This window comes from Eublepharis macularius, chromosome 13 (genome assembly GCF_028583425.1).
Source record: "Eublepharis macularius isolate TG4126 chromosome 13, MPM_Emac_v1.0, whole genome shotgun sequence".
NCBI lineage: Eukaryota > Metazoa > Chordata > Lepidosauria > Squamata > Eublepharidae > Eublepharis > Eublepharis macularius.
In genome coordinates, this window is record NC_072802.1 from 12,597,057 (window position 1) to 12,616,001 (window position 18,945).

Consider the following 18,945-nt stretch of genomic DNA (forward strand, 5'->3'; position numbering starts at 1 on the left):
AGTGTTGGACTAAAACACACTCACTTAATTTTACCTAGAAATGAGAGTCTTTAAAAAATATGTTGTGCTCAGCAACAGCCTCTCTCATTCCATGCCCCCCCTCCGCCCCGCACCAGTTTATATTCTTGTTCCTGTTTTGCCCCCTGAATCTCCAGGTGTTAGAACTCTCCTGCTGCCCCCCCCCCCAAAGGCTGCAACTGCTAATGAATTGCTCGGATGAATCAACTGCAGAACTTTTAGTTAACTAAAAAGGATGCCTTCAACTGGATAGCAAGTTTTAATTTTTTAAAAAAATTACAAATCTTTCCAAAGAGTGCAAAGAGCCTGGGCCTCTTTGGAAGAGGTATTCCTTCTCAAATAAGAGAATGGGGTTTCCTGGCCCAAGGTGATGCTGGCATGAAGAAAATTTTTGCTCACGTTCAAGCCTATTCCGAGTGAATCAATCAGCTGATTGACTGAAAGCTCATATGATTGTTCTGTATGCACAAGCATGATGCTAAATGCTCTTCGGTGCTTGAATGCATGTTTATCTAACCATTGAAATGAGCAGAACTCAAAAGTTCAACTTTGGTGGGCTCAAGCAGATGGCACTTGGAATTGTTGATTGAGCTGAAATCAGGGCTATTTATCAGCAGAAATGCAGTGGAACGCAGTTCCAGCACCTCTCAAAAGTAATTACGTGTCTGGTGGCCCCAACCCCCACCCCATTTCCTCCCTGAGCACAGTCCAAGGTGCCCGGCTCTTTCGCGGCATGCTGAGCCTCAATGGCAGCTTGCAGCTTGCCAAGGGGGCACTGCCTCTACTGTCGCTTCCTCGACTGCCTCCCCCTGGCAGGAGGCAGAAGGGAGCCTCCCCACCTGCAAGGGTGCACTGGGCGGCGAAGCAGCAGGCATGGCCAGCTGGCACAGGAGATTTCCTGTCCTGGGTGCAGAGACCAGACACTGGCACTTCCCCTTCCTGGGCACTGCTGGCGCCAGGGTCTCTGGTGCTTGCGGCAACCCCCATGCGTGCGTGTGCAGTGCGCGCGCCACATACTGCGCAATGATGTCATCATGCAATGACGTCATCACGCAGCGCAAGCCGGGGCATTCGCCGGCGGATGGCTGGGGTGGTGGGAGGAGGCTGCTCCGCACTCTGCATGCTGCCCCAGCAGCGGCTCGTGGCTGCTGCGCCTTTCTGCGGATGGCGGCAGCAGCGGCAGCACGAGGCTAGCTGGCTGCAGCAGCTGTGGGCCAGCCACGCCAGCTCCACGGCGCACGCCTCTGCCCCCGACACCCGCTCCGGTGCCTCTCCAGGGCCCTCGTGCCTGAGGCCACCGCCTACCTGGCCTCTACGGGCGCACCGGCCCTGTTTCTGGCACTCCTCCGCTCCAGCCCTGCACGCAGGCAACCTGAGCTCACGGGCTTGCATTCCACCACCTCTTTTCTCAGAAAAAAAAGCTCTGAGCTGAATATATATTTTCTACATGCAGCACTGATAATTTAGAAACCTAAAAATCTCTGATTGGTTTGTTTCTGTGGGAGAGGCTGTGGCTCAGTGGTGCGAGTTCATTCCCTGCATCTCCAGCGAAAAGGATTCGGGGATAGGGGACGTGAATGCCCTTGACCTGAGACGCTTGGAGAGCTGCTGTGAGACTACAGATCCTGATGGACCAACGGTCTGGTCCAGTAGAAGCCAGCTCCATGTATTCTTGTTCTCCATGGACTGAATTACATTTATATGAAGCTGTACACTGTGTCAGACTCCTGTCCTGTCTAGACTGGTGTTGTCTTCTCTGACTGGAAGCAGCTCTCCAGCGACCCAAGCAGAGAAAGGTCTTTTCCATCAGCTGCTATCTGAAATCTTTTAACTGGAAATGCCAGGAATTGAAATTGGGACTTGCTACACAAGACACCTTGGTGCATGTTCATCAAGTGTAGGGAGACGCAATGTTATCCGGGAAGCATAGTTTTAAAAGATGGAGCCAGCAGAGATTGGTCCTCAGAGGGTTTGTCAATTTCATCTTCACCTTCCTGAAGGCTCTGTCAGTTTAACCCCTCTGGTCTAAAACTGTGTGGGATCACTACCAGAGGGCAGCGAGGAATGAAAATGCGCTAGAGCTGCCATCCAGAGCCAGGCTTGGACCTGGAGAGGTTATAATGGGCTGAAGTTTCCCTCCTGTCATTTCACAGCCCCTTCCCACAGCTCCAGTGTATAGCAAAGTTTTTGCCCTGCCGTCAGCTCTGTCTTTTTAAACTACCCTTCTCGGCTAACATTGCATCTCCCAACACATGTTCTTCATGTGTCAGATGTCTCATGCAGAGGGACTCCATGTCCCCCACCACGCGGTGGGGGGCATTTTCTGTGACTTCTAGTAATTCAAAATGAGTTTCCGGAAACGCAGGTGTTGTTTATTGTGAATTTGATTTCCAGGGTTTTAGCTGTTACTAGAGGAAACCGAACAATAAGAAGGAAAAAGTGGGGAACAGTTGGAACAATAAATGTGTAGCCAGAATTAAAGGCTCTATTGCCCAAGACAGAATGATGGACTCGGTGGACTGTGTCGAAACTGTTTCCCATGTCCTTCTCCAGTGTCCTTTTTATTTGGTGCCACGCCGGGATCTTCTACATCCTATATTAGCCCAACTTTCAGGGTTTTCTGATGATTTTAAGGTTCATTTTTTGCTTGACAACCCAGATGTGGAAATAACTGAAATAGCAGCAAAGTTTATTTACAGTGTTATGGCTATATGCCTTGACAAGTAATATCCTATATTAGGTTCTGCTACATTGTTGTTCTGCTATTATCTGTAATTTTAATCTTACTCTGTATGGACTCATTTCTGTTTCTAAAAGTTTCTTAATTTGACTGAATGATTACTGTATATATATGCCAATAAAGGCTTTCTTGGCTTGGGAATGAAATTATAACATTCTAAGGTATAACTGGACATGTTTAGTACAGCAGGGGAAACTGCTCAGCTGGGCACGAGTGTTTTAATAAAGAGGTAGATTGTTTCTGCAAAAGAAATAAACGGAGGGGGGAAATCAAAAGAAATAATCTGTGATGTTTCTATACAAAATGCTCAAGTAATCAAGCTAATCAGACTGCAGCAACTGTAACTTTTGATCACAATCTCTTTGATTATGTTAAACTACTTTCTTCCCTGTATCTTTTAAAGCATTTAAGGGGGAAAATGAATCAAATAGAGGGAGGTCCCAGACTGGCTAAAGAAAGATCTCTACATACTTATCTCTTGTTCTGCTTAGCCAATTGATAGTTTGATTCTTCCAATTGCCCTTAAAGACTTCATTGTAAAGATTCCTTTCCATCTTAACCAACTTCACATTTTCCTTTGTTACAGGTCCAGAATTTACCACATCTAAGGACTGCTTTGTTTTGTTTTTGCTGGCAAAGATGAGAAAAAAGTGGAGCTTGGAACACTTCAGACTTCTTTTTGCCTGTGTCCTCTGCCTCCTTTTTATGGAAGGAAGTAAAACAGAACAAGGCAAATGTGAGTAACCTTTTAATAGTAATATCAGGGAAGGGTCTCACCGCCTTTGCAACCATGTTGCAATAACAAGACAGAAGTTCATTTGATTTTATAACTTAGACCGAAACTGATATTAGCAGGAGCACAGAATAGATAAAGATAATTTAGCATAATTGTATGCTAAATTGTAATTGTAATTGTAATAAGCAACACATGCAAAGTTCAAACCTATTTCTCCTCGTTATTCTAGTAATAATAAAGAAAGAAAAGGTACAACCTTCTGATAGCCAGTAACGGCGGCCAGAGTACCCTTCCATTCACATCTGTAGTCAATTGGGAGTTGAATAACGTCTTTGGGGGTGGGGGTGCAAACTGGCCGGGGGACATTGGAAGCTGAAGCCATGGCAACACCCTAGAATTGTTTTACCTGTCGAAGCAGCTTTATGGGAATACATGAAGCTTCCCTATAATGAGTTAGCCCCTTGATCTATGAAGGTTGGCATTCTCTTCTTTGACTTTAGGAGCTTTCCAGAGTTTCAGGCAGGGCTCTGTCTCGTCACCCTTCACCTGGTCCTTTTAACGGGAGATCCCAGGAGTTGAACCTGAGCCCTTCTGCGTGCCAGACAGTTGCTCTGCCACTGAACCGCTTCCCTCCAGTGGGCTCCCTTGTGGTGCTCAGTGCTTACAGCCACAGCCTATAGCAAGCACATTCCCTCATTCCGGCTCACCCTCTCTAGCAAACAGAGGGATACAAAAGGGAAGAAAGAGATGGATAGGGTCCAAGGGAGGCATTCCCTCTGCTCCACTGAGCTTATTCACAAGAGCGAGCTGTGCAAATAGCTTTGTCCAAAGCAGGAGCATCACCGGGGAATGTCGAAGCCATCTCCAGTTCACTGCTTCTCGGCCATGAAAGCCTCATTCATCCTGCAGAAAGGAAAGCCACACGTCTTCACACGAGCCAGCCTGGATCCTGATCTCTGCTTGGAGGGGAAGGAAAGTGACGGGGATCAGGTTTAGGTGTCTCTTTTGATGACCTTACTCCTTCGGAAGAAAATGCAAGAGCAGCCCTGCTGGATCAGACCAGTGGGCCGACTAGTTCAGTACTCCGATTTCCATGATGGTAACCAGATGGCTAGAAAGTCCACAAGATGAGCATGTCAGCCAAAGTCTCTCCCCACTGTTGTCCTCGTGTTCCCCCCTCCCCCGCAGCAATTGGCAGCCAAAGGTACGCTGCCTCTGAATATTTTTTGGTGAAGAGCAGGGGCCTAAGGTAGGCACATGATTACGAAATGGTGTGACTTGTGCAGCCACTGAGCAGCCATATAACCTCAAGTTTATCCCAGAGCAAAATCTCTTAATTCTGCATCTGGAGTCGTGTCTGTCTGGTCAGCACAAATTCTTGGGAACAGCTCAGCAAGACAAAGTCATGCAAAGAGAGATAAGTCAGGTTCAGAAAATCAGGACAGAGTTTAGTCAGTCATGAGGAATTAGGCAAAGATGAGGTTCAAACTCATAGAGCAAGATGAGAAGGAAGGAAAAGATGTTTCAGGTTTTCACTGCCCACCAGGAGAAAGGCTGGTGTAACATCCCTCGCTGGACATCTAAAATCTTCACGACCCATCTATATGGTCTCTTGTATTGCATTCAGCATCTGTAGCGAGGATTTTGACAGGTATCCTTGACAGCTATTCTAGATGCATATTAGATGTCTCCTTTGTGCTGTGATTAGGATACTTTTATTCTCTTAAAGCAAAATCCAGGTCCAATAGCACCTTAAGGACCAAGTAGATTTCCAAGGTATGAGCTTTTGAGAGTCAAAGCTCCCTTCATCAGACAAAGCTCTCTTCATTAGACAAAGGGAGCTTTGACTCTCGAAAGCTCATACCTTGGAAATCTACTTGGTCTTTCAGGTGCTATTGGACCTGGGTCTTCCTCCAACTGCAGACCCACATGGCAACCCCCCAGTCTGGACTGAGACCAGGGCATGGGACAGAGACAGCACTAGTGGCATTAGTGGATGATCTCCGTCTGAATATAGGCCAAGGCCACACCTCCTTATTGCTCCTCCTGGATCTGTCTGCAGCCTTTGACACAGTAGACCAGGCCATCCTGTTGAGGCATCTAGAAACAGAAGTGGGCATCAAAGGATGTCCCCTGGACTGGTTTAAATCATTTCTCATGGAACAGACTCAAAGCATTGCCACTGGAGGTCAGTTATCTCCAGAATGGGAACTGTCTCGTGGGGTTCCACAGGGCGCAATCATACATCCTGTGTTATCCAACCTCTGTGTAAAACCTTTAGGAGAACTCATTCATAGCTGTAGAGTGGAATGTCATCAGTATGCAGATGATACCCAATTCTATATCTCACTATTCAGGTCCCTGCAGGATGCAGTAGAAATCTCAGATCGCTGCCTGACAGCCGTGGTGCAATGGCTGAAAAATAACAAATTGAAATTGAACCCAGACAAAACTGAAGTGATGCTTGTTGGGAAGGCAGAGATCTTGAAAGACATTCTACTCTCCACTTTTGTTGGAGTTCATCTGACCCTCGCAGACTTGGTTAAGAGCCTAGGGGTTATACTGGATCCAGCACTACTACTAGAAAAACAAGTTAAGGCAGCCGCAAAAAATGCTTACTATGATCTCACTCTGTCCTGGAAGAGGGCTTCTTACCGTGACACGGTTGACCTGGCCACCTGGATCCATGCTATGGTAACATCAAAATTTGACTATTGTAATACACTATACATTGGTCTCCCATCTAAGTTAACTAGGAGGCTCCAATTGGTGCAAAATGCTGCAGCTCAACTGTTAGTAGGAGCAAGCAGGAGCTTGAACATCACTCCCATCCTACAGTCACTCCATTGGCTACCGATCAGTTACCGTGCTCAGTTCAAGGTATTGGTTATTACATGCAAAGCTCTTCACAGCCTTGGTCCAGCATACCTATGGGACTGCCTCTCTCCCTATGTCCCTCCATGGAAGCTTCACTCATCTGAACAGGGTCTCTTGCAGGTGCCAGCCTGCACATGTGCAAAATCAACAGAAGCCCACACACAGGCTTTCTCCGTGGTGGCCTCCACCCTATGGTACGGTCTGCCTGAGGAGGTCAGGAGAGCCCCCACTCGCCTGGCTTTCTGCAAACGATGCAAAACTGAATTATTTAAAAAGGCTTTTTACTCAGATCAGAGGGAAGCATTATAGGGAAGAAGTCTCAGATGCTTCACTAATGAGTCAGGGACCACAAACTTCACCACTATGTTGCCTTGCATATTATCTGTAGCTTTGAATATGCACTCTTATATTCTACCTGTGCTTCATGTTTATCTAATGTCAGTCCTAGAATTGATTATGTTCTGTTTCAGCAATTCTTCAACTCCGTATTGGATCCTTGCTAATATTATGTCTTTGTAAACTTGTTTTTATTTATCCTATGACATTGTTTATGGAAATGCCCTTGATACTGGTTGTACTAATCTCACACCATGTAATCCACCTTGAGTCTCAGTGAGAAAGGCGGACTATAAATGTCATAAATAAATAAATAAATAAATAAATAAATAAATAAATAAATGGCACAAACAAACAAACAATCTTTTCTTCTCTTAGCCGATCGATTGCTGATCCCTGTTATGGAGACCATTATGACTGTGGCTCCACAACCAGGTGTTGTTTAATCTGCAGATTGCCCCATTCACGTTGCCCATCTTGGAGTACTTGGTTCTTCTTGTCTATTTCTTCATTACTTCGTTACTGTGATGAATTTGAGTTTTGACATTCTTGATTTGGCATGGATCCATCTCCAAAGGCCATACTAGGGAAGCAACAAACTTAATTTTTCCCTTATGTCAAATGTGGGAGATTGTCTTCCAGAATTCCACTTAACAATCCTTAAATTATGATATTTTCCTAAAATTAGGTAACTGGGAAGAGTTCCTAAATGGGCAGCCTGCAGTTTATAAATACCCAGCTCTGCTCCCATGAAGCTTGGGAAGAGGCCACAGCCGAGCACCCCTTTATTTACTTCATTTCTACCCCACTTTAGAGTGACCTTCCCATTGTTTTCATATTTTCCATTTTATCCTCACAACAACCTTGTGAAGTAGGTTAGGCCGAGCATATATGACTGTCCCAAGACCAGCCAGCAAGCTTCCACGGCTGGGTGAGGATTCAGATCTGATTGTCCAAGATCCTAGTCCACTACACCTGATTCAGATCACAGAAAGACCGTTCTCTATCTGAGACCCAGAATAAGTTGCTACATGTCAGAGTCCATAGGATGGACCCACGGCCAGACTTTAGCAGGACATTTTCCTCTGTACTCTTCGGAGTCTCCCAAGGAATGCTTGCTTACACTGTAGCTACACAGGTTGTTCATCCATTCACTGCTTCACCTACTCTCCATTGCAGATTCTGAGACTTACTGCGTGTTTCAAGATAAGAAGTACCGCGTAGGAGAAAGGTGGCACCCATACCTGGAACCGTATGGAATCGTTTACTGTGTTAACTGTCTCTGCTCAGAGGTATTTCTTGCAGCTCGTTCTGGTTTCTTTCTGTATTGATGGTTCTAAATAGTTATTGAAATGCCAGTTATTAAAATGAGTAGCATGTGCAGGGGGGCGGCTTCTGCTAAGCCTTCCCCTCTTGCCCCCATTTTGTGGTGACTCAGGGCCTGGGGGGGAAACTTTGCCCCTCCTCAGCTAAGTTCCATTTCAGTGGGAACAATGCAAACCCAAGAATACTTGCCTGGAAGTAAACTCCATTAAGTAGGGTTCTGAGTAGACCTGCTTAGGTTGACACTATTAGTCTTGTTAGTTCTATCTGCTCAGAGAATTATTTCTTCATCATGCCAGATGATGGAATTTGGGGAACTGGTTTTTATATGCAAAATAAGATAATGCTTGGCATCTATACAGCACTAAGCACTTAAAACTCATCATGAATAAGGGCCTGGATCCATCAGTGCACAAGAGGAAACATAAACAGATTTGTACAGCACCTAAACCTTTCCTTCCTATTATATGATAGGGCCCAGAAATTGGTTGCATGAGATCTCACAATTGGGAATACAATAAGTATGACTTTGCACAAGGGGCTGCTGTGGTTGTTTTCTTGCATTCCCGCTTGTACAACAGCTCTAGTGCAAGCAGAAATTTTGCAGTGGATCCAAGCATTGTGGTGTCAATCATTACCACAATGCTGAAAGGTAGGCCAGTATGGTTTGTTTTATATTTATCTATTCAAATGCTTATATCCCACCTTCCCTGACATCAAAGAGGACTCAGGTGGCTTACAAAAACAAGCATTCTCCAGCGCTACAACAACCAAAGGCAAGCGTAAGCAAGGAGTATGCACCGCTCCTGCCTCATCTACACCACCCACTATCAAAAGCCCTTTGAAACAGGGCTTCACATCATGGCCTGAACAATCTGCTTTGCACCTTACTGCCTTTTTAAAATTTTGTAACATCCAGCCTGATGAAGCGTTCTGTTGAGCTCAAAAGCTTGCATCATATTTTGTGTCAGCTTGATTGGTCCTAATAAGAGGGATTTCATGGGTTTTGTTTTTGTTTTTGGAATTTGCATAGACCCATATAACTGTCCAGCTTCCTCAGCTTGGCATAATAACCTCCGGAAGTGGGTTAATGTGGGACCTTGCCCCATATTACAGATGGAGCTGGACCCAAGAGAGTGGTTTGGCTCCAGTGCAGAGGAAGACTTGAACCAGGGTGTGCCCAACTGTTAGCCTCTGCGCTACTTTATACCAGTAGTTAGAAGCCAGCTTTTTTGGGAGGTGATTGCAGAATTGCTAACATGTGAAGTGCTGGAAAAAGCATTTCACACAGACTGGCAATGGGCTTGCTGTTTTTGACATTCCATCTCTCCTAAGACTCGCAGCCATGAAATGTCCAGGCTTATCTTCTGAGCCAAGCCATCCATCTATTAAGGTCAGTCTTGTCTCCTCTGACTCGCGGCAGCTGTCCCGGGTTTCAGGTGGAGGCCACCTACTACCAGGTCATTTTACTGGGAGAGACGGAGATTGAATCTGGGGCCAAGATGCTTTCCTGCTGAGCCACAGTCACTCCCGATAGGTCTCTAGAATAAACTCTCTAAGTGGGGGATTGGATGCGTCTTGTTGTCCTGCAGGACTACAAAGGGGAGGGGGAGGGGTACAACTAGATCTAGAAGTTCAAACCTGATCTGTCATGGAATCCCCAGGAAACATCAAACAAGCCAGCATTTCTGAGATTCTGTGAAATGGGGAGATCTGTGCGCAGTCAAACAAGAGAAAATGGTGAAACACCTTCACGTGCTATCAGTGTTATAACATAACCACGGTGGTTCTCCTATTCTTCCCTCAGAATGGAAATGTGCTGTGTAACAGAATACGATGCCCAAACCTCCACTGCCCTACCCCAATCCACGTGCCTCAACTCTGCTGCCCACGGTGCCCAGGTAATGTCTATTTGCAGTACCACAAAACTCTGTGGAATGGAACATTCGGACCACATTCAGGGGTTTTTTCCCCCCAGACCACATTCAGTTTTCATTGCAAAAGCTGCCCCTGTTTGCAAAACCGATACCCTTTCTTCTACTTTTATTTTTTCTTTCACACTTCATTGTTCCTCCAGTTTGTTGTGATGGGGGCGGGGGGGCGGATTCTTCCATGTTGGCACTTCCAAGTGCACACTAGAATATGCTTGTCCTCCGCAGCACATGGCTTCCAGTGGGAAGTGCATTTCAATGCCCCTACCCAGGAGAAGGACTGTCAGTGCATCTTGGCAATGAAGATGCATTCCCTCCTCCCCTAATATTCACCCTCTTGCGAACAGTGGTGTGAAAAATTGCTGAAGGGGGGGGGGAGTTATTTCTCATGGGGTAAAAGTATTTGTAAAATGTGTCCCTTTCCCATTTCAGCTCAGTGCCACTGCAATGTAATCTACCAGGATTGCTGGGGCAGAGCAAACAGACAAATTCCCTACCTAAAAATAACAATGGAATGCTTTCATGCAGCAAACCCTGTTATACACTCCATTTATGACAAGAGAGGCCGGTATTCTCAGGAGCCGTTTGGCTGGAGGGCAGACTGGACAATAGCCCCCCCCCCACCTCCAGCCCTCAAGTTCTACGGCTCTCAGACTTCCGCTTATTTCATCAGTTGGCAGGTGAATTCCCTCCAAATGAGCCTATTTGTTAGACATTATTCTGTAGTCCAGCTAGGTATGTACAGAGATGGCTGAACATTTATCCAGTACCAAAATCTTTGGCTCCCAGCTGTACCTGTTCGGCTGGCACAACTGTGACTTTGGAGCCATATCTTGGAATGTGACTCGAGCCCTTCTAGAGGAAAACAAAAGTTCTATATTTCTTGGGTAAGGGTGAGGTGATGTGTGACAATCCAAATGCAGAAATGTGAGGACATCTAAATGTGAGCAGGTGCCTTCTAGGCTGAGAAATAAAGGGTTGTGATGAAAGGCTTCCGTCCCTCAAAGCCTCTTCCTCTCAACAAAGTTAGGTGGGTAGCTGTGTTGGTCTGCAATAGAACAGCTGTCAGTCCCTGGCAGTTACGTCCCCCAAGTTCTCCACAGTTAACACGCAGGTATTCCAGTTGAAGTAACTTTATTAGAGATCCATTCAGTACAAGGTGCTCAGACAGCGCAGCTGGCAGAAGTGAAGTAGGTGGGGCTAGCAATGATAGTTATAGGGAATATTCCCGCCTTTGGGACAAGGACCGTTAACGGGGGGGGGGGGGTGAGACATTATTTTAGAGCAGGCAGTGAGAAAGATGGACTTATCTTTGGTTCTCAAGAAGAGCAAACCGCGAACCAGCTTCGTCTGGCAGTCAAGAACACTGGCTCAGCAGAGTGGGAAAGAGAAAGTAAACATTTGCAAGATAACCCACTGGCACGGAGCGATAAAGAACTCCCCACACTCTCAGAAGCCAGAGGCAGAACCCATATACATTCATGGCAGATGTGCAGGAGGCATATATGACATACTGCCCTCCCCAAGGAAGTCCTCCCCTCTTCGCAAAGGACCTGGCTTATTTGGATAAGCTTTATGAAATTTACATATCAGTTTGGGAGCATTTACATCTGAGGCTTTTACCTACTCCCTTTGCCCTTCATCAAAGTGCTCCCAGCGAATTTAGTAAAACAATCCTCCCCATTTTAACTTAGAGTCCGGGATGTCCTTCACTTCATAGTGCAGTTGTCCATCCACTATGAGAGGTGGAGGGGTTCCTTGATCCGGATGCCATTTGTCAGGAGGGGGTGCTTTCTTCAGGAGGCTGAAATGGAATACGGGGTGGACATTTTTTAAGTTCTTGGGTAGATTCACCTCTACGGTGACTTCATTTATTACGTTTTTGACTTGAAAGGGTCCCAGAAATTTCCACTCCAGTTTTTTTCTGGGTTGCTCCCCCCTTAGATTTTTAGTGGAAATGTACACATAGTCCCCTGTTTGTAGTTTCCATGGAGCCGATCGTTTTTTCTCAGCCTGTCTTTTGTAATCCTCTTTGGCTTTTTCCAAAGTTTGAGTCTTTAATGTAGACCACCACTCTCTTAGGTCCTTTGGTGCGTCACTGCCTGGGGTCTTTACAAAGGGCATTGCTTTGCCCTCATAATCATGTACTACCATAAAGGGGGGGCTCCTGTGGAGCTGTGTACTGTGTTGTTATAACAATATTCGGCAAAACTCAGAAAATCAGTCCAATTGTCTTGTTGGTAATTAATGTAACACCTCAAACATTGTTCTAATACTTGATTAACACTTGCGGTTTGCCCATCAGTCTCGGGATGATGAATGGAGCTAAGCCCTTGTTCAATTCCAGCCGGTTTCAATAGCTCCTGCCAAAAGTTGGCAACAAACTGGACTCCGCGGTCTGATATCACCTTGTCCGGAAACGAGTGTAGCCTGACTATCTGTTGCATGAAAAGGTTGGCTAATTTCTTGGCTGTTGGGATTTTAAAGCACGGAATGAAATGAGCTTGCTTAGAAAATAAATCAACCACCACCAGAATTACAGTCTTCCCTTTGGAAAGGGGGAGATCAGTTATAAAATCCATTGAGATCACCGACCATCGCCAAGGGGGAGTTTCCAGCGGCTGGAGCAGATCTGGTGGTTCCCCCCGCCAGATTTCCCCATCAAGCACACTTGGCAAGTGGATACGTATTGAGATATGTCTTTCCTCATGTTTGGCCACCAAAATTATCTTTGCACCAAATGCAATGTCTTTAAATAGCTGAAGTGGCCGGCCAGCTTAGAATCCTGACAGTGCTTCAGCACTTCCCCTCTTAAACTAGCGGGTACATATAGTTTGCCATGATGGTACCATCTGCCTCCCTCTCCGTTTTCCAGTTCATTCTTAGGCAAGGCATCCCCCTCCTTCTCTGCTTCCTTTTCTGCTTGCTCCTCCCAGTTCATGACTGGAGACTTATGTTTCACTGGTTTTGCCTGGCTTTGGGTGGTTACAGCCCCCCCGCCTCAACAGGGTCGGTGAAAACATTGTGTCTACTACTTCTCTCTGGCTTTCATGTTGGGGCATGTGTGAAAGGGCATCTGCCAGGAAGTTAGATTTGCCAGGGAGGTGCTTCAGTGTGAAGTTAAATTTGGAAAAGAACTCCGCCCACCGGAGATGCTTGGTGCCTAATTTTCACGGGATGATCAGTCCAAATTTCAAATGGCACCTTCGCCCCCTCCAACCAATGTCTCCAAGTACATAAAAACAATTTGACTGCTGAAGCTTCTTTGTCTCACACCAACCAGTGCCGTTCGGCCTCAGAGAATTTTTTGATACACCCCTGGAGCCCCTTGTAATCCGAAAGGCATGACTCTGTATTCAAATCATGTATTTGAATCATCTGTATTCGAATTGTCCCAAGGGGGTCTTAAAAGCTGTTTTCCATTCACCCCCTCCTTTATTTTCACTCAGAAGTACGCATCTCGTAAATCCAGTTTCAAAAAAATCTTCCCTTGAGACACTACTCCCAATAAGTCTCTAATCAAGGGGATGAGTTAAGCATTGGACATTGACACAGCATTAATATCCCTATAATCGGTACACAGTCTTAACCTGCCCCCTCCCCCGTCCTTCTTTTTGCAGAACAGCACTGGTGCTGCGTGAGGGGAGATAGCCAGGCGGATGAATCCTCTGGCCAGATTTTTGTCAATGAATTTACGCCATTCCTTGTGCTCTCCTGGGCTCATTGAGTAAAGTTTTCCCTTTGGTAGTTCTTGACCTGGGATTAGCTCTATGGCACAGCCAGTAGCCCTATGGTGGGGGGGGAGTTCATCAGTTTCCTCCTCGCTAAACACATGGCTCAAATCCTGGTATTCAAGGGGAATTTGCTCAATTTCTTCTTGAGTTAGCAGAGCAGTCTCGGGGGGGGGGGTGCACTAATTTCCCACTCTGGGTTCCATACGTGACTTTGACAATCCCCCCCCCCCCCCCGCGAAACATAGTTCTCCAGTTTTCCACTTCACGTATGGGTCGTAGTCCCATAACCACCGTACTCCCAACACCAATGGGAATTTGGTGGCGTCAGTTACTACAAAAGTTCTGGCTTCCCAATGGTCCCCTATTCCCACTGGGACCATCTCAGTTTCTACATTAGCCGGGGCTCTTTTCATTCAGGACTCATCCATCTGTTCAAATTCAATGGGGTGTTTTAATTTACACATGTTCAGCCCCAACCTTGTAACTAGAGCTGGGGCAATTAAATCCCGAGAGCAATCAGAGTCAATTAAGGCCTGCGCTCAAATGTGGGTCCCCCGCTGGGGGTTAACTATAGTCACTCGCATGTAAAATAAGGCCCCTTTCGGTCTCACCTCAGGCGGTGGCGGCTCTTGCGGGACCTGTCACCGAGGCCTCCTCATGACAGGTTGCTGGCATTTCCTGCTGGCTGGTCAGGAGTATCTTCTTCTTCCGAGGGTTTTTCACTCGACTCCTCCATAGCATTGAGGCCAGTTGCCACTTTGCTTCCCTTTTTAGGAGCTCTTTTCAGTGGCTTGGTGGCCTGAGGGGCAGCTGGTCTTGTGGAGCAGCTTCCCTCCAACCACCCCTTTCTACTCCCCAGGCATTCAGCAGCGAAATGGCCAACTCCTCCACAGTGTAGACATAATCCCCTTCTCAGGCGGGTAGCTCATTCTGTGTCCTGGGAGCGTGGATCGAGGGTCTTCTTCTTTGTCCACCCATCCCAGAGGGGTTTTCTTCACCATTGACTGGTGCTGCATCCTTATGAGCATCATCACTTGGTCTCGGTTCTCAACCTTGCAGGCAAGTTGGATCCATCCCAACAAGGTGGCAGGATCGTCTTGCATCAAGGATTTGGCCACCAGGTTTGGGTTCAGGCTGGCCCATAAGAATTGTATTTAACTCCTTCAGACTAATCCTGCGCCTTCACTGCATATTGCCTGAATTCTGCAGCATATTCGCGGATGGGGTGCTTCCCTTGCCGCACCCGCTTCAGTTGCATCGGGGCCTGTTCCCCTTCCAACAGATCCTTAAACTGGGCCCTCAACACTCGAATGAACTGGGGAACTGGAAATCCAGGCAGTGGTACAACCAGGAGAAGGGGTCTTGGCTGCAGAGGCTGCAGGTGCAGCCCAATTGGCACCCCTCCTATTGGCTGCAGCAGCTGTAGGGGCAGCCTGACCAGCACCCCTCCTTGTGGTTGGGTGACCGGGGTCCCCAAAGGAGGTGGAGGGAGGGGTTAATAACCCAACAGCCCCACTGCCATTCCCCGAGGTGGTAGGGTGCTTGGGTGGCAGACTAGTAGGTTGGCAGGTGCCGCTCTTGGTGGTAGTACTGGTGGGTGAGGCATCAGGGAATTGTCCAGTCTCTGTAGTGGGGTCCATGGCAGCTTGGCTGCCGGCTGCTGCACTGGTACTGTGCCCAGCGCCCTTCTCGGTTCCACAGTTTGCTCCTCCCGCCTGCTGTCCATGAGTATTCCCCCTGGCGGCTAGTGACACACCATCTCCTGGAACCTTTCCATCGTATGGGCCATCTCTTGTCTACGCGCATCCAGTTCTCCTTGCACAACCTATAACTGGCCCCGGATGGGCCATCACTTGTCCACAGAGCAAACTGCTGTGGGGACCGATCCAAATTCAGGTTGGTGGCAAGATGGAAATGCTTGAAGCCTTGATGAAATCTCTCTTGAGTCCAGCTTCTAAAAATGTAATTGGTGTGTCTCAAGCAAAGGAGTGGCATTAAGAGACAGGAATGGAGGAAATGTTGCTCTAATCCAGGGGTCCCCAATGTGTTGCCCATGGGCATAATTGTGCCCACTGACCCCTTTCCTGGTGCCAGCCAAGCATTTGAAGACAGTAGGAGGGGCCAGGTAGGGCTTTTGGCCAGCAGGGCTTCTGATTGGTCTATTGATGTTTGATTGGCTGTGCAGATTTTTAAAACTATTGCATTTGCCGAAGTTGCTTCCGCAGCACAAGGATCTTCACTGTGTGAATGGAGGCAAGGAAGACCAAGAGGCAGGCAATAGTCAGTCAACTCGGTTAGTCTCTTGCCTTGAAAACCCCGGGGGGGGGGGCGGTCAACAAAAGTCAGCTATGACTTGACATCACTCTCCACCACAAGAGCTTTAGGGCTGTAAAGAAAGACCTGCTGTGGGCTGTGGCAGAAGAGGGAGGGTATTTTATGATTTATTTACTTTATTGCAACGTAGGGTGTGCCTGGCCCAAGGTCACCCAGCAAGCTTCCAGGACAGAATGGGGATCCAAAACTGGGCCTCCCAGATCTTAGTTCAATGCTCTCACCATTACACCACATTGGATCTCATTGGTAGAGCCCATTGCCACATCCTTCCTTTTTCAGGAACTGTCCACCTGGCAAGAACAAAGTGAGCTTATACTGAGACAGCATCCTTGGAGGAAGCGTGGCTAGATTTGTGTTCTCCAAAGCTGGGATACTGCCGTGCTTGCTGTCACAACGTGTGAAAGGCCACCTCTGTTGCCAAATGGGCAAAGAACAGTCATTTTCCTGAGGAAAAGCAGTAGTCCTAAATAGAAGCCATATACAACTGGAGTCCTCCTTGCAAAAGAGCACCGCCTTGTAATTAGGTGACGGAACTGTAAATCAGAGCTGCTGATGTTTATGGCTATATAAACCAGTCTGTGCATTGCATAATGAACTCCCACAGACTGTACATTTATTATGAGTTCATTGTTAGGAGTCACTGTACAATGCAGACAAAGCAAGATCTTGCATGGGTTGGTTGCAAAATTCCCGACATGGCCTAATGTCTGGTAGGTTTGCAGCTCGCCCCCACCTCCCACCACCCTCTCTTTGGCTCCTCATTTCCAGTTATAAAAGGGTATTAGTTACACAGCATTGCAAAGGAGGTATTTATTCTACATTCTCCAGAGGACTGCTGATACGAGTGAATGTCAAACAGGATAGAATCCCAAGGGGGAGGGGAGTTACAAAAGTGTGGCAAGACCTTACTCAACAAGTCTAGCAATATGGATGAGTTGTGATAAACAAGAATGTTCGGGGCCGAGACAGGGAGGTTGGAATCTACAGGGGGAAAATCAGGGACAGTCATTTTTAGCTAACAGAAATCATCCTAGTTTGGCTAAGAAATAAAACCGACGATTGTAGAAGCAATGGAAGGGCAAAATGGGAGACCTGGCAGTGGGTAACACTGCATCTTCACTTCTGCGTTAGGCTTACCACGGCTGCTGCTGTGGCGGGAGGTCTCCTGCCCATGGTCTTCCTTGCTTTCTGCCACTCCAATCATTGTAGGGGGAAAATAAAAATGCTTTAAGCCTCTGTACTGGAGTGGTAGGTCACTTCTGGGTACAACCCAGAAGTGACAATGGGAAGCTCTAGGAATCACTAGGATACCTTTCAGAATTTACCATAGAGTTTCTGGCAATTCCTACCCATTGCCGCTGATGTCATTCATCCCTATGTCCCTGCCCCCCAACCCTCCCACTTGTTGCCAGGCTTGACCCGGCAGCTCTACCTCTGAGTACGTACATGGCATATACATTGAGCCTGGCAACCAGTTTGGAGGTTTGGGGGGTGGGGGCATGGTGAAGGGTGTCACTACCATCACGACACTAATTACAGCCTGTATGAATAACTGGCAGAAATTTCTGTGGTAAGGTGACAGCTCTAAAGGGAACCTTTTAAAGTCAGCACTTGTCAAAACTTATTCTATCTAAACCTGATGTCATCTGCAATCCATTCAAATAAAATAACCTGTGTTGTTTCTGGAACAGTCCAAGAACAGGCATTGGTGGTGCCCCCTTTTTGCACACTACGGAACTGAGAGGACCGTTTGGTTCAACAAATGCAGCTGCCACATGGCAGAGGCAGACCTTCAGATATGTGGGTCACAGGCCTATAAACAGTTTTATTAGCAAGCACTAATACTTTGAATGGAGATCAGGAATGTATTGGCAGCCTGTATAAAGACCTTAAAAGTGAAGCCATGTAAGTGTAACAATTTACTTCTGATAACAGACTGGCGGCTACATTTTGAACTAATTGAAATGTCCAGTTTGTCTTCAAGGGCAGCTCCACACAGAGCAGTACAGTAGTCAAGTCTCAAGCTTATTGTCGTATGGATCAGCATGGCCAGATAGGCCAAGTCTAAAAAAGGAAATAACCTACAGGCAAGACACAAATAGAAAAATACATTCCTAGCCATGATACTTTCCCACTTCTTTAAAAGAAGAGCAAGATCTTTTTTTTTTTTAAACGACCCAGCTTTTCACAAGATCTGATAGGGAAAGGCCAACCCCATCTAAAGAGAAGAGAATAATCTTGTATAGAACATGACCAACTAGCATTGTCTCCGTCTTCTCTGAATTCAGTCTGTCTCTTCTCCCTTGGCCACTGGACCACTGCTTTTAAGCAATGCTTTAAGACAATGGGCAAATCCACATTACTCTTTCTAAGTCGCATGTTCCCCGCATTCCCCACGCAATCCCGAGTGCCGGTCACATTACCTCATTAAACAGATGCATTTCATTTGCATTTCTCCCGAATATGTGGTCACAGGTTTTCAACGGGAGTTTCACGGTGGCCGTGAACGGGCCAATGCGCAATTTACGTGGTTTTTTTAAAAACCACCCCCCTTCCTGTCTCTCTGGCCATTCCGAGAGTTCCTATTGGCTGATTCAATTTGCAAGTGCTCCGTAGTCTGCAAAAGTCTGTTTTTGACTTCATAGAATTGGATTTAGACAAAAAAATCCAATTTATTTATTGATTTATTGATTATGCTGTTTCTGAATCAAATCTGGTAGTTTGAAAAATCATTTTGGGGTGAATCCATCCTCAGAACGGACTCGCAAAACTTCCCTTTTAACTGTTTTTTATTTTTTTATTTTATATTACTGTAATATCAAAATTGCGAAATATCGAAATAATGACACTCCAAGGAAGTGAAACTTCAGTAAAATTCAGGCACTGAACTGTCCTGCATAGGAAATGCCTACGAAA

The 18,945-nt window shown here is 46.6% G+C and overlaps 1 protein-coding gene across 3 annotated transcripts in view; it reads left to right on the plus strand.

The window, feature by feature from the left end:
- The first annotated feature begins 3,367 nt into the window (after window positions 1-3,367).
- The window catches only part of CHRDL1 (chordin like 1), a 66,145-nt gene continuing 50,567 nt past the window's right edge, over window positions 3,368-18,945 (plus strand). For 2 of the 3 annotated variants that reach the window (XM_054996835.1, XM_054996834.1), the window contains exons 1-3: window positions 3,398-3,494; window positions 7,887-7,999; window positions 9,838-9,931. In XM_054996835.1, the coding sequence (XP_054852810.1) occupies window positions 3,398-3,494; window positions 7,887-7,999; window positions 9,838-9,931 (304 nt within the window). Of the gene's footprint in view, window positions 3,495-7,886; window positions 8,000-9,837; window positions 9,932-18,945 lie in introns of all 3 variants that reach the window. The other variant, XM_054996836.1, reaches the window with a different exon arrangement.